A 25343-nucleotide genomic window follows, 5' to 3' on the forward strand; every position below is an offset into this window, starting at 1 on the left:
GATGTCCAGTTGCACTATTGGCATGCAGATTCCAGCCTTCATCCTCAATGAACATCAGTCAGCATGGGTGCATGAACCTGGTGCCTACTGTGGAGGTCCATTCACAGCAATGTTGACTAAACGATCATTGAGGACACCTGTTGGTAGCCCCTTGGTTCATCTGGGTGGTCAGTTGCTCAACAGTTACATGACTATTCCTTCATACACATCTCCGCAGCCATTATCCACCCCTGTTGTGTATGTCCCATAAGTGCATCATAGTTGCCTTGGCACCAGCTTTGAATAGCACTCTTTCACCAGGCACTATATACTTTAACACAGTGGCATGCAGACAGTTTACAAATTTAGCTGTTCTAAAAATGCTTCCACCCTTGGCCAAAAAACCAATAATGATGCTCTTTTGGACATCGGATAAATTGCCCCGTTTCCACTTTACAACTACTACTACTACACTGTTTCCATGTCCTCCTGACGTGCTTTATGTACCCTCCATTGCTAGTGCTGCCACTTGTCATCCATGAGGGGTTATTGCACTTTGACATTGAACATAGGTGCTGGTCACAGTAATGCAACTGGACCGTGAACTTTCCTCCTTTCAGGGGGTCTAGGGTGTGATCAGTGCATGATAGTGGGTAAATCTCCACAAGGACTACAAAAGAGGACTAAGGGCTCTCAGAAGGTTCAATAATGTCATCTTGCAGCCTTTGTCCACTTCTTCCTGGATTATCAGTCGTTCAGCTGGCAGCACCTTGTAAGAGTTTAGAGTTGGTGGATGACCCCCAGTGCTGATGTAGTGTGTTACCATGGGCTACTTGACCTGTTTTTTTTCTCCATTCTCGATTTTGAAAGCGTCTGAAAATTGACACAGAGTGGCTATTGCTAATTGATGTTCCTCAGTTGACCAGATCATATTGGCAGTTTGATAATTGTTTCCTTCGTTACGTTACCTGTAGTGGCAGCAGAGCACAGTTTTTGATGAATGACACTATGCTACCCTTCGTGGACTGGATTGGAAGCCCCTGAGCAACTTTTTGCGATTGACAAAAGTTGACAGTTTATCTGAGGATTTCGATTGATGACAAAAACTTGTCTTGCTGATGACATTGGAGTAACTGTCTTCAATGCCAAACAACCAGTCAGGGCAATGTTTGTGCGCATGCTTGAATAGCTTAATTGATCTGGACCTCAGCCCATCCATGTGTATGATTGCTTGTGATACTTGCCAGAAGTTCCTTCTGCGAATAACATCATGACTAAAGTCTACTAAAATGACAAATTTGTAGGGCTGTATTACTGACAGTTATTCTTGCAATACAGGTTAGTCAGCATTTGCAACCATCATCACAGTCGCTTTTGTATCATGGGATATAGTTTTTCCTAGCTGGTGACAATGAATATTCAACATTACAGGGAAAAAGCCCTTGAGTTGATTAGCTCCTGGACAGATTGGCCATCAGTGATGGCAGTGAGATTTCCTGAGAGATTTGTAACTGTCTAGGGAGGATTTTCATGTGTGGCAGCTTCATCTCTGTTGATGGTTGGCTTACTTAATTTTCATGAGTTTGGCAGCTAGGTGAGTGGCTAGTCCTGTGTAAAATGATGTGGAACAGCTATGGCAGGTTGGGAAGCAACTTCATCCAGAGTACTGCTATGGGCTTCATCCCACAGGTAGAGTTGATTGGCTTGAATATATATTTTCTGATGGTTGACATCTGGCAACATAGTTTTCAAAGACCTGTTTTTGTTGTCTGCAGTAACATACAACATGTCCAGGACATCCACATTGGAAACATGCAAGCCTATTGTCCGCCTTCCTACAAATGTTGGTTCTTGTATGGGGCACTTTGTAGAGGAGCTGGGTGTATCTGCATTTGTGGGTTTAAGCCAAGTTGGCAGTGTCCATTCGTAATCACGCGTTAGGATGGTGGTGGAGATTGGCGCTAAAGATCGATACACCTCACCTTCAACATTTTGCTGTACCTCTTGACATATAACCATCCCCCCCCCCCCAACCACACACACACACACACCACACACACACACACACACACACACAACTTTGCGTTTCATTGCCCTACAACTATCATGTCTGGTTAAAATCAAATTTTGGGCCTTCCTCTGTACTTGGTTTCATAACTCTCTGGCACTAAGACACTCAGCCTGCATCTCAAATTCCTGTACAATACTCTGTTCTCCATGCTGAATTGTCTGCCTGGCAAACTGCTAACCAATGTGGGTCATTGCTTTGTGCTTCCTTCCAGTCATTTTTGTCTATGCCAGTGCATTCCCGAGTGTGTACTTCGCAACTCAGACCGTCAGCATTTGCGTGTGACCTTCCTGGACAATATATTACATTGAAATCAAACTTGGTGAGATGCAAAGGCCATCTGGTTGATCGGCTAGTTGGATCTTTTAAGTCCTATTAACCATTTGAATGCTGTATAATCAGCTAATACTTTAAAATGACATTCATATAAATAACATCGAAAATATTATTGTTTGAATATTGATGCCAGAATTTCTTTCTCAGTTACTGACTAATTCCTTCCTGCCATTTTAAGCTGTCTCAGCGCATATACTATGGGTGCTTCAGTCCATCTGTTTCCCAACTTAAAACGTGACCTTTACACAAAATTTCTGGAATCACAGGGCAGTATGAATAGTTTATGGAAATGTGGAAAACAAGAACTGGACTAGACATTGATGAATCTTTTAGTTTCAGAACTTCTGCTTCACAATCTGGTGACCAGTGAAACTTTTTCCTATCCTTAACAGCTGTGTGAGGGAGTCTTGCAAATTTAGTGAATTTTGGATTATACTTTCAATAAAAATTTGTGAGACCTAAATATTTTTGTGATTCCTGTATTGTAACAGGTTTTGGAAAATTTTTGATGGCATCAGCTAGCCACTTATCAATGCGAACCTTGTTCTGGCCGAAAATACGGCCCAAGTTAAAGGACTTCTTGTAAAATGAAATGGAACTTTTCTAGGCTAAGAGTTAACTGTGCTGCACATAGACAATTGAAAACTTCACTTAAATGCACTATATGTTCCTGGAAGTCTTTGCAGAACACAGTTATATCATCCAAATAGACTATACGTGCTTCTCTTTTAATCCTTGCAGTACACCATCTAATAACCACTGGAAAGTATCTGGTGCATTTTTCAGCACTAAAGGCGTGCGACAATATTGACAATGACCAGAAGAGTTTGAGAATGCTGTCTTTCGATGATCTTCTGGCACCCCCCCCCCCCCCCCCTCTCCTCTCTCTCCCTCTCTCTCTCCCTCTCTCTTTCCCTCTCTCCCCCCTCTCCCTCTCCAAAGAAATGGCACCCTTACGTGACATTAAAAATCTGATATATATTTCATCCATCTTAATGTTCAATCAATCTGATCAGTGAGAATGTGGTAAGATTTCAGTGCTAATTGTGAAAGTGTTACTTCACTCTCACAACTTTGAAGTATGGGTATGAGCTGCAAATGTTTTAAACAGCCTTATTTTATCAGCAAACACAATGCTGGTTGTGGTACACATTAATTACACATCACAGTTGTGGGTCAGGTAACTATTTTATGTGGCCTCTCTTCCCCTCCCCTCTCCAGCTTTAGTGCAGTATTAAGATAGTTTAGAAAATAAGCTTTTTACTGGAATATAAGAGATAGATAGTTATTAGTTGACTTATAGCTGGTGGTTAATAAACTGATGTTCATTTCCTTTTTATGCAGAGATGTAGACCAGATATATATGTGGTTAGGAGATTTCTGTTGTATTTGTAGATGATGGACACATAACAACAAAAAATTTTTAGATTTAGCTTTATATGTATGTTGCAGGACACTGACAAATTCCAGTTTGGAAAGACAAAGATTTTTTTTAGAGCTGGACAAGTTGCATACTTGGAAAAACTCCGTGCAGACAAGCTAAGGAAATGTTGCATCATCATTCAAAAACAAGTGCGAGCATTCATCTGCCGGAAGAAATACTTAAGAGTGAAGAAGTCTATCCTGTTGTTGCAGCGCTATGGGCGAGGTGTTCTTGCAAGGAGGTATGAATAATGTGGTGGCAGTTTGCTCCCCCTCCCATATCTCTCTCTCTCTCTCTCTCTCTCTCTCTCTTTCTCTGGTGAACCAAGTGAAAGGTGATTGGAAGTCTTGAAACACCAGGACAGAGGCAGTTTTCGAAAGTTGTTTCCCCACCCACTTTTTCACCCCATAATCCACATTACTAATGGTTTTTTAGCATGGCTGTAATATGTAACATAACAATTGCTTATTACAGGAAAGCACATTTCTTGCGACAAACAAGGGCTGCAGTAACAATTCAACGGTATACGAGAGGTTGGCTTATTCGCACAAAATACAAGTCATTGAAAGCTTGTGTGTTGGGTCTCCAAGCAAGAGCACGTGGTTTACTGGCTCGGCGCAGGTACCAGCAGATGAGGTATAATCATGCTGTGAGTATCATCTTTTGCATAACAAAAATATCTGGATTTTTAATGTCATTTCATTGTCCATATGTTAATTACTGACATATTCAGATCTCAAAAGTTTCTCAAAGAAACATAAAGTGAACGACATGCATGAAATAATTTCCAAGAATTCCATCAATCGTATGCTGTTGTTTTTTTTTTTTTTATGCTGTGTCTGATATAAAAGTGAAATAATACAATGTCTTTATCAGGATATTTCAATCAAGCTACTGCTGGTAGTGGATAACACAGGACAACAATATTTGTTTTTTTTTTATTTATGCTTTCTTTGTTTTGTAATTTTATAGAAACCTAAAATCAGTAAAAGTAAAATACTGCCTGCAACTGGTGGCTCTTATGTAAAAATTGACTGTTACTGGCTTCCACATACTAATACAAAGATAATGGTCCATCACAACATAAAACTCATTAACTTCTAAAATAATGCTGTGTAATTGTTCTTGTTATTAGGACTTTGTCAAAGCATCCTTGTGTGAGCAGCAGGAAACTTCAGGGAAATCTGTTCTCTGCTACACGTTACATGCAATCCATAAGCAGATCACAGTATTTTGTTGTGATCATACAATCAGTAATGAGACAAGAAAGAAACTGAATTAGTCTCTCTTCCATGGCAATCATTACAGGTGAAACCTTAATTCAAGTAAAAAAGTAGTGGGGAAACACTTGATGGTGGTCTTAGCAAAGAAACTGTCCTGTAATTTTGGTAATGTCTGCTATGGTGTCATGGAGCAGTTGGCAGTGGTCAGATAACAGTTACATAATATACAGTGCCAATTACACAGTAAAAGTTATTTAGTTCAATGACCAGTTTCAGATGCTAAACATTTGTTTTAAAAATTTTATTGGTGTTGAAGTTATCCCTTAATCACAGTCTTGATGCCCCTCTAGCAACTTCTTTGCGGATCAAAGTTCGAAAACCGATGCTGAACATCACTGCAAAGAAATAACAGTACTGGCTGTTGAATTAAATAAATAAGTTTTACTGTGCAAATCGGACTATATACTACATTACTAGACAATGGAATTTGCCTTAAAAGATAGTGAAACCACAATAAACCAAAATCTGAATGGACATTATATGATTTTAACTACACTCATGCTCATAAATTAAGGATAATGCTGATACATGGTGAAACAACACTCTGGTGGGTGGTTTACGGGTTTAAATCACTTCGGGGTATGACCATGTGTGCATTTTACCTGCAGTCGTTGCACAGTGGCGCTGGCAGCAGTCCACATATGCAGAGGTGTGTTGGTGCATGTCAGAGTATGGTGCAGGAAGTAAGTGTGAAGACGTTTTCAGACATGCTAATGGTGACTGTGGGTTGAAAATGGCTCAAAGAACACACATTGATGACGTTATGAGGGGTAGAATATTAGGGCGTCTAGAGGCTGGTCAAACACAGCAGGTCGTAGCACGATCCCTCCGTGTGCCACAAACTGTCATCTCAAGATTATGGCAACGATTCCAGCAGACAGGAAATGTGTCCAGGCGCTACAGTACGGGACGTCCACAGTGTACAACACCACAAGAAGACCAATATCTCACCATCAGTGCCCGCAGACGGCCACAGAGCACTGCAGGTAGCCTTGCTCGGGACCTTGCTGCAGCCACTGGAACAGTTGTCTCCAGACACACAGTCTGCAGATGACTGAACTGACATGGTTTATTCGCCCAGAGACCTGTAAGGGGCATTCCACTGACCCCTGGTCACAGGAGAACTGGTAAAGCATGGTGTCAAGAACACAGTACATGGTCATTGGAACAGTGGTCCCAGGTTATGTTCACGGACGAGTCCAGGTATAGTCTGAACAGTGGTTCAGTGGTTGCCACTGGGATTTCATCTGGGGTGAATCAGGAGCCAGATACCAACCCCATAATGTCCTTGAAAGGGACCTGTATGGAGGTCGTCGTTTGATGGTGTGGGGTGGGATTGTGGTTGGTGCACGTACACCCCTGCATGTCTTTGACAGAGGAACTGTAACAGGTCAGGTGTATTGGGGCATCATTTTGCACCAGTACGTCCACCTTTTCAGGGGTGCAGTGGGTTCCACCTTCCTCCTGATGGATGATAACGCATGACCCCACTGAGCTACCATCGTGGAGGAGTACTTTGAAACAGAAGATATCAGGCGAATGGAGTGACCTGCCTGTTCTCCAGATCTAAACCCGTCGAGCACATTTGGGATGCTCTCGGTCGACGTATCGCTGCATGTCTTCAAACCCCTACGACACTTCCGGAGCTCAGACAGACATTGGTGCAAGAATGGGAGGCTATACCCCAGCAGTAGCTGATCCAGAGTATGCCAACCCTTTGTGTGGCCTGTGTATGTGTGAATGGTGATCATATCCCATATTAATGTCGGCGCATATGCGCAGGAAACAGTGGCGTTTTGTAGCACGTGTGTTTCAGGACTGTTTCACATGTGTTTCGGGACGGTTTTCTCAACTTACCACCAATACCATGGACTTGCAGATCTGTGTCATGTGTGTTCCCTATGTGCCAATGCTATTAGCACCAGTTTTGTGTAGTGCCATGTTGTGTGGCACCACATTCTGCAATTATCCTTAATTTAGGAACATGAATGTACACTTCTTGGGAATGTCTTCCGGTGTCTTCCCTGCTGTGACACCTCTCCTGGTATCAGGAGCAATGCTGAGCCTTTGGAAAAAAGCTATCATCACAAGTTAACAGGTGGTCAGTGGACAATGTTGTGTGGAATAATGCCAAGTGAAAATCTCAGAGATGGCCAATTTTATAAACATCACAAGTGAACAAGTGTTTGTATGCTGCATGAACAATCGATTGTCGATAATTTTTGGGATTTGCATTGTATTTCATTTATTGACCACTCATAAAAGAGAGATTCGCTGGTGTTAAAACACTCTCTCTTACCATTCATTTTGCTGTAACTGTAACCCCCTTTGGTCAAGTTTATCTGATAACATTATATATCCAGCTGTACTATACTGGATGGTTACAGTGAAGTTGTTACTTAGATGTACACCATTTGGTGGAAGAAACCTACCTCAGTTGTTCATTTGCATCCATGAAGTCTGACTGTGTTGCTTGCAACAAGATAGTGTGAATATAAGGACTTCAGGAGGCCACATTAATGAAATTTTGTTCTCTGGATAGCCACAGTTCATCAGTTTACCATATAAGTGTAAGAGTGACACAACATTGACAGCATTATCATACTCACTCGAAAGTATAATAGTCAGTTGTGACTATTTCATGAATATGAATATGGACAGTAGTTAATGCCAAGTTGTGTCTATGGGAACTATTAAGTAGTGCTGATGAAATCAGCATGAGATTTTAATGCAGTAGTTTTCAGGTAAGTATTCAGCAGCACAACCAGGATATACTTAGCTTCTGTGGGATATGGCAGAAAATTAAATCTTGTGCTAGGACCACAGTCAGAAGGGAGCTCATCACCAGGGTGTCCAAAATTCTTGCCATCCCCACAAATTGCATTAATTGTTTCGCAAGATTTTCATGTCGGACTTGATTTTGATATTCTGTAGACTACCTGAAACCATGGATCCTCCATGTGATGTAAGAAATATGCAGGCATTTAGTGGTTATAAAGCTATATGGCTGATTTTAAATGTGTATTGGAGATGACATGCATCTATTAAGCCAGGTTATATTACCATAAAAACAAGGGGAGGGGGGAGGCGGCTTAAAGCATCCTAGTGTGTTTGTCCCGTAGACCATTGAATTTATGAACTTTATGAAGAGCAGAGGACATTTCTTAAATAATGTGACACTGATATTTTACAGTATAAATAGGGGTTCCAGTGTGGAAATGATAAATAAATTACACAAATAGTTTTGGAGTCAGAGGATTGTGCTTTCACACGTCTTGGGAGGTCAAAACTGAGATGACTGACACATTACAATCAATATGTGCTTTATAAACTGTAGAAGTTAAGTGGGGATTTGTATTCATTGTGTTTGCTGTGCCATTTTATTGGACTATTTATTAATTTTATAATTAAATACTTGACTATAGTTAACAATCAGCTAAAACTATAAAAATTAAATATTTTATACTACAGAGCCATGAATAGGAACTATTGCTTATTTTGCTACCCATATGTAATAAAGAGAACTAATATCATTAGACACAAGGGAACAGATCTGTGAAATGGTATGCTATAGACATGTTAACTGAAAATTGGAAATTGTATCAATGATTCAGTGATGCAACTGAAGGTGACTTAATGTAAGATACGATACAGGCATCCCACCCCGAAGCAAATTATGTACTCACAGTTTGAATGTCATCTGATTAACTATTTGTTAACATAGGTATAAAGTGAGTGATTTAAATTAATGGGAAAAAGTTGATTACACCACAATTTTTTGTAAAACTGTTAACACATCATTGTGCAGGGAGGTGATGATACCATGCAGTGGAATTGTAAAGTGGAAATTGTTGACACTCTAAGCATAGGAAGCTGTATGTTCTGGCTAAACTGATATTTGGACAGTAGTGGTAACAGTGAATATTTTGACAGTGTGTGTGTGTGTGTGTGTGTGTGTGTGTGTGTGTGTGTGTGTGTGTGTGTGTGTGTCAGCGGGTACTTCATTTTGAATTGATTGATTTTCTTTTCTTTTTTCATAGGCAATCATAATACAACGGTACGTCCGTGGCTGGCTTGCACGCAAGTGGTATGCACGTAAACGAACACAAGTGATTTTGGTACAGTCAGCTATACGTCGCTTCCTGGCCCGGCGCAAGTTCCGTAAACTTCGGCAGGAAGCACGTTCTGTTGAGCACGTGAAGAAGTTGAATAAAGGACTGGAGAACAAAATCATTTCTCTTCAACAAAAAATTGGAGAACTGGTATAGTAATTTGCAAATTCATAGTTTCATTTCTTATCAGAATATTTAGTTAGCAAATAATTACAATTTTTAATATTACTTCTTGTATCATGAGTCTGTGGTGAAACAGTCTCCAACTTGAAGTGCATTACTAAGCATGATCATATTGATAGGATGTTCTTGCCTTCTTCTGACCTTTCAGTTTACTTTCCGACAAAGTTACGGCGAGATATAAGGTGTATTGTGAACTCTGAACTGTAGTACATCTGGACACTTTTTACATAGGGCAAGAAAACTCAAATCATTACTGCAAAGGGGAGAAGTGAAAAGTGACAGAAAAAAGTTAGAAAATATTCTGAGGATTGAATAAAATATCTCTGAATTTCTGATTTGAGATATACCCCTGTGCCACAAAGCCATTCTCATCATGAGCCCACTAACAAATAAGTAATATTTTTTGAAAGTAAAGTATAATATTAAAGTTTAGTGTTTCAGCTAGTGATACTAAAATACGTTTTATAGCTGTGGTTGATACCACAGTTGTGAAAGTATTATCAGTGTAGTTTCTTAATTAATCATTAATAAATTTTGGCTAGCTGTTGATCTTTTTTGATCATCTGATTTACTTAGTGTAATATTGTCCCTCCTCTAAATTTTGTAAGACATTCTTTCAGTGTTGGTGTTCACGCACTGAGAACTGTGTGAAGTATTGAAGAATCTGGAGCCAAATGTTCTGTGCTTGGTAGAAGCAACGAAGTTGAATGTTGTCTTAGGCAAGAATGATTTTGCAACAAAATGTCACTTGATTTACTCAGATAGTGCTTATATTCACTGTAATATGCGTTCCTTGGAACCATCTTCCTTGGTTTTTAACATTTTGTTCATAATCAATGGATGGCTGTAAGCATAATGCAGGTACTTATGTTCTAGGGTTGTGTTCTCATGTGTGTAATGCACTTAAGAAATTTGTATGTAACTTAGTGAATTACACACAATTAATCATCTTCACTTATGTGTGTTTCTTTTTTGTAACTTATGCTCTGAAAACTTTTTCAAAATTATTATTTCAGTGTTAATGGTTTTGGTTCCCACACGCATATATTTGTAACTTGTGTTAACTTCACTTGTTTCTTCTTGTGTATGAACATTGTTCAACTTTTCTAAAGCATTATTTTTAGCATTTTGTTTGCTGTTAGTTCTGTTCTACTCTTATTTATGCATTTTATGTGCTGTACCCATTTATATTACCATCATTTGCTCTTAGTAAGTGCAGTGAGGGTTGTAATGGAGGTACAGAGAAGAGTTTTGCAGACAAATGAATGTGAGATAAGTTACACTTCTTAAGCTATTGTTGGGATAATTTGTAAAAATGATGTCCTCATTATTATCTCATAGAGATGAGTTTCTTGCATTGAAGCCAGAGGATTTTTTCTTCCCGTTTACAATTCTAATTTTCATTGGAACCTCAAAGTATATTCCTAACAATGCATTTTTCCTTGTAATAAGAAGTAGCCCTTCTGTTTAACACATCTTTAACTGGTTTTGCAGTTTGTATGACTATTTATAGATAATAATTTCAGTTCCATTTATTGTTAATTGTTGTAAAATATCATTTTAAGATAGGATTTCATTTCACTTTCATGATGATATGCATGTTTCCGGATGTTAGGTGGTATTAGTCAATAATTCAGACAAAACAATTTATTACTGAAAATTATTTATTAATAATTTGTTTGCAGGTTAAAGAAAACAATGCTTTGAAGCTGGCTCAGACAGAATTGCTCGAGCTGAAACCAAAATTTGATGCTTTGAGAGTTGTGGAGACAGAGAAAAAACAGATGGTTGCTTTGTTGACCAAAAAGGATGAAGACTTGGAAACTCTGAAAAAGTCACTTGAAAATGAGAGAGATGAAAAAATGGATTTAATTAATGAAAAGGAACGGTCTGAAAAAGAAAGAGCAGAGGAAGTTGAAAGAATTAACAAAGAAAACCTTAGATTAAAATCTGAGCTTGATGAGTTAAATGAGAGGATAAAATCTAATCAAATTGGTGCAGAAGGTAAACCAGTACCCATTAAAAAGTTACATCATTCATAGATAACAAAGTGTTATGTATTTTATTTTCTTGGCTTTTAATTGATTGAAATTCAAAATAATATGAATGAAGTAAATTTTGTAGATTTATAATAGTGACATACAGCTTACAGAGTAGATAACTTACTTGTGATCAACAACACTCAGTACCTCTTTACTATTGTTTATCACCCTCCTACATTTGCTCCACACTGCCTCCTCCCTCTCTCTTTTTTTTTTTTCCCCCTCTGTTTCTCTGTCCATGCTGCCTCCTGTCCCCCCTCTGGAGAACCCCTCTCCAATGGACATCGCTAATCAGCAGCTAATTCAGTTTGCATGTGTACTGTAGAAAGTCGTGCTCCATTTCTTAAGTATGCTTATTATGACATACGAAGTGCTGTGTTGTGAAGTGTGCTACTGTGTTAATTTACAAGAATAGTTAGTGTATGAATGCAAAAGTAAATATTTCTTCAGACATGATGGCTTGAAATGCAAAGCGAATCATTTTCCACTTTAATGGAAGGAAAGAGTTACTTCAGTCCAATCACTGCTAATCACTTGCAATAAACAGCAAGTTACATTGTGTGTAATGTAATAAAAGGAGTAACAAATACTCAATATAGTGCTGTGTCAGAAGTTAACTGTTCCATTGCATCATGTTGAGTGTTAGTTACCACTTTTATTATTATGAAAATGTGACATGCTGTTACTTGCTTCTGTGTGTTCTTGATGAAGTAATACTGTGTGTGTGTGTGTGTGTGTGTGTGTGTGTGTGTGTGTGTGTGTTAGGAGACAACATAGGTTTCTATGGTCATAATTATGCATACATGGCTTAAGCGTCCTGTGAACTTTATTAGTAATGTTTTAAAAATATGCTGTTGTGTTTGGTAATAGACCCTGTGATGGTGTAGTGAAAAGGAAGTTTTTACATTGCCAATGCCAGTCAATGTTTTGGCTGGTATACTGGTATCATCGTAGTCATAAACTCCTTAAAAATTAAGTTTTCTTAAATGGCTAAAATATTTCCAGATCAATCTCTCTCTCTACTAACAACAATTGAAAATAGTTTCATCATCTTACACAGTAGTGCTGGTAAGATAATTTTGGAGAAATGTTAATTCAGTGATTCATCCTCACACTACTTGTATAACCTCAGCGAACAGTTAGGTTATTTACATTGTTATTTTGTATACTGCAGAATGATGTATTTGAACAAACAAAATAATGTGTTCAAACACATTCACATAAATTTGACCAGGAATGACATACAATTTATAGGACTATGCACAAATACCCTTTGGGTTAAAATTTATTTTTCTGTTATTTCATGGAGAGTGGCCGCAAAATATTATTGATGATGGTTATTTTTCTCAGTGGGGACTTTATGCATGGAGTTCCTTGTTGCTGCTTACAGGAAGTAGACTACACGTGGACATTCAGTTACCTTCTCCCTTCCATTTGTTCCATGCTTGTCTCTAACAACTCAAAAAGGACACAAGTGCTTATTATTCATCCACAGAATTCCAATATGTAATACAAAGTAAGAAGCCAAACAAAGGCCACAGTCGCTGGCATGTTATGTAGTAGAGCATATGGGATTTCCAACACTCATTACCTGAATATGAGTTCTTACCTTTAAATAATACTGGATATATTGATATGTTTCCTTCAGTCATTTTCTCTGTGTGTTTAGAGTTCTGTTTGGTAGTGAATGTCACTGTATTCTCAGACCAACTTTCATATTGACGAGGATTAATTCACGTGAATTCATTACATTATTGTAAGATCATTGTTACTACAGAAGAAAAGCTCACAGATGCTAAATATAATCATTATTGCAACACTCTGACACTCAAATGTAAAAAATTGCACAGAAATACTAGTTATCAAACTACCTAACTTAAAACAGTCATGGAGCATGACAGTGAGAGATTCTTTCATCTCTTCTGTTGTCACAAATTGTTGAATCTTGAACCAACAGTCCTGAAAGAGTGATGCTGGACACAACTTACTACAGAACTTCACTCTGGCATAATGTTTTTCATCACTGAATTTGCAAGATTCAAAGTTGATAAGAATGTACATGCATTCCATTTTAAAAATTCCTTTGCATATAAGAGTGACACTTTCATCTATACAAAATAAACCTTCAAATTATGCATTTATTACATGCTCATAGTTTAGCTTAAATTTATTGGAGTGATTGATGTTTGTATGTATTAGTCCAGGTCACTGCAGAGCTATGTACTTGACTTCATTCTCAATCATATTTCTATTCCAAACAATGCTTCCTTTCCATGCTTCCTTTCCATGCTACCTATATTTTATTAAAACTAGTATTTTATGCATGGTAAAATATAAACAGTTTCTCATGGATATATTGTAGTTGATTTTCTACTTAACTTACTAACCCAAATGCTAAATATTTTAGTATTACATGATAGTGCGCTTCAATTTTAATAGAGAATCTACGGGCACGTGTTGAGCAAGAAAAGCTGATGCTGATCCGTGAGCATGATCAGGATAGAGATGCTTATCAAAAGCTACTGGCAGAGTACAACCTACTGGAACAACGGAATGAAAGCCTGGAGAACGAACTGTCTCGTCTGCAATGGAGTGGGTCTTCTAAAAGTAATCATCAGCGTTCTTTTTCTGATGCAAGCACTGTTAGCGCACAGGATACAACTGCAAGTGATGTATCTGAGCTTGGAGAAGATGTAAGTATTCATTCATTTATTATTCCCATTATGTTTGTCTTTTGTGTGCAATGCACATGTTATGGGATATGCCTGTAGGTGAGAAGTATTTCTGAAGTGATCCAGAAGCAGTTGGTTATTTGCACAAATGATCAAATCCTGTCCTCACATGAATTTCTAATTCAAAATAATGGTTAAAAGTTCTGGTGAGTCAAGCATGGATACTAAAAGGGAGAACTGAATTCCAGCAAATATATATAATATACTCTTGCCGAAGTAGACAAAGAGGGGCAGTAACACCATGGAATCACTGTAAGTTTTAATATATTCAGAGGTTGAGCAAAAGCTCATAAAAAAAATAGACGGAAATACAATCCTGATACTGAGAATGGTTTAAAACTGCAGGAATTTTATGCTTTGGGAAACAACTCCTTCCAGTCTTCAGTAGATATTTCTTATTCATGAACTGAAATACTCTTGCTATAATAACTGGAAGTAGTGTATATAAAGTTGACAGTAGTATGAAACTCATAACCACTCACCAGGTCGAAGTAATAGTGAGCTGTGGACAGGCACACCAAAATAGGAAAAAATCTCTGTTACTATCAGTTCATAAAAAGTTAAAAAGTGTGCAACGTAAGTAGAATTTCGAGAAGCATCCTATAACCAATGAAAGACAATGCCACAGGTTATTTAGCTAATCGTAAGTGTTCTGATTGGTATAGCTTCTCTTGTAGCAAAAATCTACAAATGAATCAATTATTTATTTTTATATTAATGTACATACTGTGGCCTTTATATAATATTACATTAATTCCTAGTAAATAATGTCCCTAATAAAGTGCATACAGAACTCCATTTCTCAAGTCATTGCCAGAATTGTTGACTGCTTACAGCTTCCAGAAAAATTGTGTTAATATATAATTTCAGAAATGTGTATGTAGTAGAAGTTTATTTTCTCATTACATACAATTTCAAGCCATTGACTTAAAAGTGCAGGAGGAACTGAAACCATAACAGAACCATCTCTGACCAAAAATACACTGTCTTCTGTATGAAGACACATTAGACCATCAGGGCACCGAACATGTTATGTCATTTAAAAAGAAACAAAATTGCAATTCATCAGACCACACTACATGCCCCCTGTCAACTACTGTCCAGTTTCTGTTGTTTGGCCCCTTAAAGTTTGCCAGATGTGTCTCACTTTGATGTACCACACTACAAATGTCAATTGCATATGATTCCCTTAACAGTGTTAGCTAAGAAACTGATTGAGACACACCTGCATTTACTGATAGTTGCAATACATGTTGGGTTTGAAATCGATTGTCATTGACAAGGCATGACACTCACCTTACGTTTCTATTTGTTAGAATCTGTTTCTATTAGTTAGAATCATTTTACGACTATTGTTCTTACACCATCTTAAACAGCTGCAAGTGTTATAAGATTTCTTGTAGGCATTTTGGAAAGTCCTTGCTGGTACACCAACAAATGGGGCTACTTCATTTCTGGTTTGCTCAGAGATATGGCCAAACACAATAGCTTCCTTCTGCTGGTCTATGGTGGTTTCACATTGACCACATATTACCGTACTGATTCCACAGAACTGACTGACACACACGCACGCGCGCGCACACACACACACACACACACACACACACACACACACACACACACACACACACACACACACACACCCACCACTTCATTTGTCTTCTGCCTCCAGTGGGAGTCACTTGAGCTCTTGGTGCCAGATGCCAGTTACATGCCATTTACACTACTCGAGAGCAATGAGTGTGCTTTTCTAGTGTGGGGAGTGGAGGTGACTTATACTTTGATGAACTCATTATTCTCATATTCTTCTGGAAACTTCCACAGTTCACAAGCATATTTTGCAGGTAGGACAAGGCATTAATTGTGGTTCTTACGTATATATTTACACACAAGTAATTGGGTTCGAATTCACCTGCTGTACCTGTCAACTTTAATTTCTATTTTTATGTATCGATGGAAACAAAATACACTATTCCAGATAAATCTCAAACCGGTTTCAAACTCAACATTTTGCTAATAGGCAATATTCCTAAAATGAGGCCTTACATCTCAGAAAGATGATACGTGGAAGTAAAACCATACTGCCAAGGAAGCTTTATTACTGACGCATGTACTTCGGCAATAGTTGCTAATGCTTTTCCTTGTTGCATTTGTTTTCAGATTGAAGGTGTTCAACTAGTTCTCAAGCTCCAGCAGAAGGTAAAAGAACTGGAAAAGGAACGAAACAAGTTGCAGAAACAAGTAGAAGAGTTCCTTGATAAACAAGACAAGCCACGTGATGATGAAGCATTTTCACACGATCGTTTTCGAGTAAGACTTGAAGTGATGATTAAACTTTCTAATCATTATATAAAAGTTAAATCAGTTTGCTGTGATACTATATTTGACTTTCATGCTTAAAATAATGTTGATTAAGGAATTATTTTTCCATTTCTTTGTTCAGAATCTATTTTTGTATGTATGAGAGACAGATTTATGCATTTATATTAAATGATTGCTTGAAACCTAATAAAAGAAACACTTTGCAGCATGGGTACTGTGCAGCTTTCATCAATGTGATGGTTATTTTTTTACTGCTGTTGGCATAAGTTGCTAGTATTAATTTTCTTGTCTTCATTCAGACTTTTTACCTGACCAGTTTTGGGCAATAACAATCATTTGTGGCTAGCTCACCCCCCCCCCCCCCCCCCCCACACACACACACATATTACAAATTTTATAACATAATATCTTGAGTGTAAATAATATATTAGAAGAGTACAAACTTTCTCATAAAACATTCTTAGAGCTGATACAGAAAATCGGTATTCAAAAGCGTCATCTATGTGGTCTTCTATTATAATTTACTGGTAAACAGCTTTTTATGGGCTAAGAACATAAACTGACATTATTCAGTTTAGTTTTATTAAAAGTATCCACTAAGTTTTAAATACTGTTGTCTCCGAGACAGTGTTCTTATGTCACCTTTGATATTTAAATTTCAGTTACAACAACTGGAAGTGGAGTATTCAAGATTACGTGCAAATTTGGCTAAAATGCAAATAGCTGTAGCTGAGGGATCAGGACAAGAAGAATTTTTAAGTAAGTTGAAGTTGTTGTTTGTTGATCACAGTAGTGATCTTTGTTATTTTTTCTTTTCTGTTGTCTCTTTCAAGTGCAAAAGTCCATTGTTTTCAGTGTAAAACTAACAGTTCATGTTTTGTGTTGGCTCCATACACACTCCATTAATGGAAATATTGTGTAAGTGCATGTTTATGCAAGTACTGCCAGTTCTGGACAAAAATAATTATTACAGCAGGTTGCATGCCAAAGGCATAGAATTGCTGAAATATTAAAATGGTGATAATGGTTGAGAATGTATTTCCAATGTGTGTCTTAAGTTTGCTGTGTTATCAAGTACTTTAGACAAAAACTTGATCTTTCCAGAAGACTGCTTAACAAACATTGCATTAGATTTTCTTCGTGACTGTTGTTATGCTACTGCATTTGACTGAGTGTCTGTTTCATTTATGTCTGATATTACCACAAATTTCTTCTCATTCAGGAGAATACAATGAGCTGCAACTTGATTTTGACAGACAGCGGGAGGAAAATATACAGTTACATAGTGTTCTAGCAAAACAAACCCAAGGTTTGAAAAATGTAGCTAGTAACAACTATGGAAGTCATGTTGACTTAATAAATGAGGATGGGGAGTTAGTAATGGCATTTGAAGCACAAAAGAAGATAAATAGGTGAGTGCAGAAATTTAGTTATCTTATTTTGGTTAATTACAGCTGGGAATCATTAACTCTTTAAATTGTTAATTCATATAGGCAGCTGGAAGATGAACTACAACAAGAAAAAAATAGGTGGCAAGTAGAAAGAGAAGAACTTCAACAAGAAAATGAGAAACTCAGAGAGGAGAATGATAATCAGCGCAAGCTTTTGTCTATGAGCTTAACTAAAAGTCCACAAACTCAAACTGAGGCTTTTATGCAACATGAAATTAGAAGACTGACTTCAGAAAACTTGGTAAGTATTAATTGAGATCATACTCAATTTTAACACACTATATTACAAACCAGATGACATTTGCCCGCTGTTTTGGGAGGAAACAAACGTACATGAAGAGCTGATAATGTGGACTATTGTAATTGGGGAGGGAAACAGTGTACTCCAATAGCTTTTTTCTCATTGGTAAAAACATACATCAGGAGAATGCATTTAGAATTGGGGCCAAGTCAGCAGTGATGGTTGTAGTTTATTGTGGTCTCTTTCACCGTTAATAGTTACCCTACTTTCTGCAATGTTTCCAGTTAGTTGCAGTTGTTCCCTTACTTAATGCTGAACTTCGGGGCTGGGCACAAATACCATGCTGCTTCCTTGATTGGGTAATAGTGGATAGGGTTTGCCATTTTCATCTTCCAGCCAAGTAATGAAGTGTCAACTTCATTTTTTGTCATGTTGATGACTGTGGGGACTGCTTTTGGAGTGCAGTCTTTCCTGTTGTAGCAGATGAGTGCGGTACAAATGTAAACTGACGCTACACATACCTCACTCTATGAATGACAGCCAGAAAGACATGTCATCAAGCTCAAAATTCCTATTTGTTCGATAGATAACCAACAATATTACATGCCCTGACTCAATGATGTACTGTAGAGATAGTGCCCCATCTCTCTCTCTCTCTCTCTCTCTCTCTCTCTCTCTCTCTCTCTCTCTCTCTGCCTCCCTCCCTCCCTCCGTTCAAAATCAATTGAGAAATACTCACTCAGACATTATTCCCAAATTTCCACGAAAAGAAATGTAATTTACTTTGCCAAGTCTGTCGTGTTCACTAAAACACTGTTGTTCACCTGTCTACTACCTCAGCAACCTGATGTAAGCTGTCTACATATCAAATGCACATTCACCTAAATACTACAACACTCACCTAGAACACCAGAAAGTTTAAATGAAAATTCATGCCCACACAGGAAATGCAATATCAGAATCTCGAAATGTTTTGTACTGCAGATAACTCAGTTTATTATGAAGGATCACTTCCCAATCTCTGAAATCCACTGTGAAAACACCAAGGTCATATAATACTAACTGCACCTGTGACGTCTGTTGGCTGACTCCTTGATTTTGCAAGCTCCAGACCACTCTGTACAATTACTGAACATTCAGTCCTTCTGTGTAATCCAAATACGAAGCATAAAGTGGGGAAATTACTCATAATTAAAACTGACTTATTAGGCTCAGACTGCCATCAATTTAGAAAGATTAGAGAAGTCATAAAAATACAGCAAATGAAGCAGGTGGAAAGCAATACAAACATCTAAAATGTGAGATTGACAAGAAGTAAAAAATGGCGAGGCAGGAATGACAAGAGGACAAATGTAAGGATATAGAAGCACTAGGGGAATGAAAGACACCACCTACAGGAAAAGTAAAGAGGCCTGGGGAGAAAAGAGAAGTAGCTGTATGAATATCAAGTGTTCAGATGGGAAACCAGTATTAAGGAAAGAAGGGAAAGCTGAAAGGTGGAAGTATATACAGGTGATATATGAGGGAAGTAAACTTCAAGGCAATATTATGGAAATGGAAGAGGACATAGATGAAGATGGGACAGGAGATATTATGACATTCCCTCAGAACTACTGACGGCCTTAGGAGAGCAAACCATGATAAAATTGCAAGATCTTTGAGATAGGTGAAGTACCCCCAGACTTCAAGAAGAATGTAATAATTTCAATCCCAAAAAAGCAGGTGCTTACAGATGTCGATGTTACTGTACTACCAGTTTAATAAATCATGACTTTAAAATACTAAAATGAACTGTTTACAGGAGAATGGAAAAACTGGCAGAAGCTGACCTTAGGGAAGATCAATTGTGATTCCAAAGAAATGTAGGAAGATCCAGTGCATACTGACACTAAGACTTCTCTTAGAAGATGAGTTAAGGAAAGGCAAGCATGTGTTCTAGCATTTGTAGACTTAGAGAAATGTTTTTAACAATATTGACTTGAATACTCTCTTTGAAATTCTGAAGGTAGCAGTGATATAAAGTAAGGAAGCGAAATGCTATTTACAACCTGTACAGAAACCAGTCACTAGTTACAGAAGTTCAGGGGGCATGAAAGGGTAGCAATGGCTGAGAAGGGAATGAGAGACAGTTGTAGCCTATTCCTAGTGTTCAGCTGTACATTGAGCAAGCAGTAAAGGAGATGATAGAAAAATTTGAAGCTCAGGGAGAAGAAATAAAAACTTGCTTGCTTGCCAGTGACATTGTAATTCTGTCAGAGATAGCAAAGGACTTAGGAGGATACAAGATGGACATCAACAAAAGTAAGACAAGGGTAATGGAATGTAGTCGAATTAAGTCAGGCAATGCAGAAGGAATCAGTGTAGGAAACAAGACACTAACAGCAGAAGACGAGTTCTGCTATTTGGACAGAAAAATAAATGATGACCAAAGTAGAGAGGATATAAAATGTAGACAGGAAATGCAAAGAAAAGTGTTTCTGAAGAAGAGAAATTTGTTAACATCGAATATAGATTAAAGTGTCGGGAAGCTTTTTCTGAAGGTATTTGTCTGGAGTGTTGCCATGTAAATAGGTGAAATGTAGACAGTGAACAATTTAGACAAGAAGAGAATAAAATCTTTTCAAATGTGGCGCTAGAGAATAATTCTGAAGGTTAGATGGATTGATCATTCTGAAGGTTAGATGGATTGATCATTCTGAAGGTTAGATGGATTGATCATTCTGAAGGTTAGATGGATTGATCATTCTGAAGGTTAGATGGATTTACTGCATAGCTAATGAGGAGATACTGAATAGAATTGTGGAGAGATGAAATTTGTTGCACAACTTGACTAAAAGAAGGGATTGGTTGATAGGACACATTCTTAGACATAAAGGGATAACCAATTTAAGTACTGGATGCATGCATATGGTGGAGGGGTTAAAAATTCTAGAGGCAGTGTAAGAGATGAGTACAGTTCACAGACTCAAAAGGCTGTAGTTTATAGTAGTTACTCGGAGATGAAGAGGCTTGCACAGGGTAGAGTAACATGGGGAGCTGCATCAAACCAGCCCTCAGATTGATGATGACGACAGGGGATGACCGGCCCATCATCTTCAGGCTGAATGAAAACCCTCTTCCCCTTGCAGCCGGAAACTGATAGAGGTGACTAAAATAGTGAACAGGGCTAGCATACATGGGTGCCCAGTAAATGATTTGTTTGCGGGTTGAGAAATTGCACTGCATGTTTAACCAGTCTCTTAATAATTCCAAATAATGCATTCTCATCTGCATTCCTGTGTTAGTAGTGTTCTTGTCTGAAGTGTAGAGCTCACTGAAACTGGTCCTGAATAAACGTTAATGGGTATTTTGCAGAATGTGACAGTATTGTATTTCGTGAATGTACCAGCTAGTGAATTACCAGTACATTTTCTGTTACGTCAACAGCTACTAGAGGTGAAGTGTTCTTCACACAGAAATTAAATGCTGAAGTGAAAAATGTAATTTTTAACAAATCAATTAATGGTTTCAGTTCTTACACAGACAGTGGAAGCTACACATGGTACAAAAATTATCATTAACTGTAGCTTGGTTATGGACAGTTTTGATTTATAACACAGTATTTCCAGTCCTGTGTGTTGCAGAGGAGTTGGTGTGTTGGGTTGCTTACTGATCATAGATTCAATTGGCTGTCATTCACGTTGTCTCAAGCTGCAGCTCATTGAGAAAATTTAGCTGTTGCTGTGACCAGTTCTACACATTTAGATTGTCATAGTTTAAACACAGCTACACCATAAATTATCCAATTTGTTCCTTCTTTGTAACAAAGTTTCTCATAGTGAATAAGCAGTACATTGCTGTGGTATGGAGGCAGATTGCTTTCATCCATTATGGAACTGACTGCTTCATCTCTTTCTTACTATATGGTATGCATTCTACAGTTTTCATCATTAAAAAAAAAAACGCTGTCAGCCTTGGGCCTGTCACTTAACCACAGATATTATACTAATTATGCAATAAGAAACAGAGTAAGTGAAGCCAGAAATGTTAAACCTTGGTATTCCTTCTGCACTTTGTTTATTGAATGCTGCTTCTCAGTCTACTCTTGGGTATGTCTAGCGTTTACCCTCTTTCATCTGGTTATAGGACTGTAAACGCTGTGATCACTTTCTGTGGCTTCCTGACCTGTTTGATATCTCCTTGGACTATGAAGTAACTGGTTTGATAAATGCTAGTGAACTGTACTTGGCTTCTTGTCTTTTGCTAAACTGCAGCCTGTGTATGTAGACCAGTAAGAACAAACGATTTTTTTGTTAAGGTTCCATTGTCAGAGAAGAAATGAATATATCTGAAGACTATGTTGGAACAACGTACATAGCTAGAACTTCTTTTCTCTGTGACGATATATGAACTCGCTTTCATGATACCTTCTCTGTAGATGATAAGGAACCTGACAAATATCTTGCATGTTTCCAGAATGAGATTTTCACTCTGCAGTGAAGTGTGCAATGATATAAAACTTCCTGGCAGATTAAAACTGTGTGCTGGACCTAGACTCGAACTCGAGCTTGAGTCTTGGTCCGGCGCACAGTTTTAATCTGCCAGGAAGTTTCATCCTACAAGTTTTTTTTAACCTGCCACCAATGCTCCTGGATTTTTTAAATATAAATCTGTTAGGGGTTTCAGTGTTGGACAAACTGATAAAATTTGTAGTGCAACCATTTCTTCAGCAGTTGCATAATAATCAATCCCATTTCTTATCATTTCATGTGATGTTTCTCAAGTCAGTACATGCGAATACAGCTTTGTTTACTGGTACTCGTGTAACAATGCTGAACTGAACTAATATGTGTGACGAAGTCTAGATAGATATTGATTTTTACCACAGACAGTGCAAATGGCAAAATAAATGTTGTGTTAGACTGTTTCCTTGTCTATCTTAATTATTTCTAATTCTGTTGTGTAAAAATTACAGGACCTGCAAGAGAAACTAGATTTAGCGAAAGAGGAACTGCGACAATGTAAGAAGAACTTAAAACTGCAAACTAAGGCACTGAAGGATGCAGGTTGTAAGTATATTCGTGTGTGTGTGTGTGTGTGTGTGTGTGTGTGTGTGTGTGTGTGTGTGTGTGTGTTTTTGTGCGTGCACTTTTGTTTGTTTTTCAATACAGTGATTGTGGTTATCCCCTTAAGAAAGAGTATAATTTTTGTTCATAGTGCTACCAAATGAATTGGATAATAGTACTGAAACAGCTGAAAGCGCAACAGAGAAAACTCTAGTGAAGAGCCAAGATCAAAGGAATAACATAAGAGTGACAAGAAAGAAGGAAAGTCATTACCAAGGCATGTTTGAGTTTCGCAAAGAGGATGTTCAGCATATCGTTAGGCACCTGATATTTGGTCAGTACACACATTTGAATATTTTTGTGTAATGTTCACTGATACTTTTTCTGTGTTGATTGTTTGTATTGTTTCTGAATTTTCTATTCTTATAATTGCAGAGTTAAAGCCACGTATTGCTGTAACACTGTTACCAGGATTGCCTGCATACATTTTATTCATGTGCATTAGGCACACAGATTGTACAAATGATGATGAGAAAGTACGGTCACTGCTGACGGCAACTATCAACACCATCAAGAAAGTAACTAAGAAAAGACATGATGATATGGATACAACAGTTTTGTGGCTGTCAAACACTCTGAGACTTCTGCATAATTTGAAACAGTATAGTGGAGACAAAACATTCCAGACCGAAAACACACCAAGACAGAATGAACAGTGTCTAAGGAATTTTGATCTGTCTGAATACAGACAAGTTCTTTCAGATATAGCTGTAGGAATCTATCAGGTATGCCTAATATTTACTGTATCTCTGCAAGTGTTCTTCAAACAATGGGTTTCAGATAGTGATCTGTTTGATTAGTGTAATCAGTAGAAAATGTGAGAGACCTATCTACATTTTCCATCGACTCTCCACAGTTTGTCTCTTTTGCCAGCTGGTGGTCTGGTAGTCACTGTTACTTCTCTTTGCTCTATTATCCTAAGTGTAATTCTTCCTTCGTGTAAGTCACCGTTAATCCCCGATAATTACTCCTCAACAGCGCCCTTACCCACCTTAATTGCCACTTTCCACATCGTCAAGGAGAAGAAGAAGTAATCAGCTGAGTTATCTGGTTCTCAAGAACAACAAGAAGAGAACTTGTGCTACCCTAAATGTGTGGACATGAACTTATACAAAACCTTCAGATAAATCTGCAGAAAGTTGTGATAGTGGAGATATTACAAACATGCATGTTTCCATGAAGTCTTTTGCTGATTTTCCTGTATCAATTTGTTGCCGACTACAGAAGAACCGCCAGTTCTATCATCACGAATATTTGCTCATAAACGTTTATACAAAATCTACCTCTGATGCACACCATCTTTCTGCATCATATGCAGTCCCTGTACAGAAAAAAATTTGTGATAAATGTCAACAAATTTGAAATATTTTTGCCAATAAAAACTGTATGATGGCATGGATTTCACATTTGGCACAAATTCAAATTACAATTCTGTTTTGAACACCTGCTGTAGGTTATCAACAATAATGTGATAGTTAGGAGCGGTGGTGCTGGGTTGAGAGGCATGCAAAACAACATTCAAGCAACATCTTTATTACATATTAAGATAGTTAATCCGAATCAGATCCAAACCAAAGGCAAGCCCTCAGTGAATATTTGTAATTAGTTATCACGAATTATAACAACCTCAACATGCAACCATTAAAAAGCAAATACTGAATAGCATATTTGTTCATAAATGTAAAAACTTCAGAAATTTTAGCTCATATTAAAGTAAAATCACTTTAAAACAGTCATGCATGATTTTAAATCCATTTTCACCCTTGCACATCATCAACCCTGAACAATACTAACCAGAGGTTTAAAAGAAATAAAACGTAGTCCAAATGGGCCACCTCATAATAAGCAGCAATAAAGAAGGCTGTGAATTACCACAAACTCCCTTGGCAAGAATACAAAGGACTGGTATTCGTTCGGCAGTGTTAACTATGACTCCTGGTCTCTAATGAATAGAAAGCATGTGTACATATTAAGAAGAACACAATTGCACGTAACCCAGTCAATGGCACCTGTGCAAGTGTATATTACGGTCCAGATGATGGCATAACTCACTTCGACCACCTTTT

At 37.8% G+C, this 25343-nt stretch overlaps 1 protein-coding gene across 1 annotated transcript in view; it reads left to right on the forward strand.

The window, feature by feature from the left end:
• Positions 1–25343, forward strand: part of LOC126471127 (unconventional myosin-Va) — a 358954-nt gene that overhangs the window by 309653 nt on the left and 23958 nt on the right. The window contains exons 15-26 of the mRNA XM_050099213.1: positions 3836–4047; positions 4281–4455; positions 9130–9351; positions 11070–11388; positions 13866–14119; positions 16319–16468; positions 17143–17239; positions 17703–17892; positions 17974–18172; positions 23127–23220; positions 23369–23551; positions 23653–24002. Coding sequence (XP_049955170.1) covers positions 3836–4047; positions 4281–4455; positions 9130–9351; positions 11070–11388; positions 13866–14119; positions 16319–16468; positions 17143–17239; positions 17703–17892; positions 17974–18172; positions 23127–23220; positions 23369–23551; positions 23653–24002 — 2445 coding nt within the window. The remainder of the gene's footprint in view (positions 1–3835; positions 4048–4280; positions 4456–9129; positions 9352–11069; positions 11389–13865; positions 14120–16318; positions 16469–17142; positions 17240–17702; positions 17893–17973; positions 18173–23126; positions 23221–23368; positions 23552–23652; positions 24003–25343) is intronic.

The sequence above is a fragment of the Schistocerca serialis genome, chromosome 3 (assembly GCF_023864345.2).
Source record: "Schistocerca serialis cubense isolate TAMUIC-IGC-003099 chromosome 3, iqSchSeri2.2, whole genome shotgun sequence".
In the NCBI taxonomy this organism is placed as follows: domain Eukaryota; kingdom Metazoa; phylum Arthropoda; class Insecta; order Orthoptera; family Acrididae; genus Schistocerca; species Schistocerca serialis.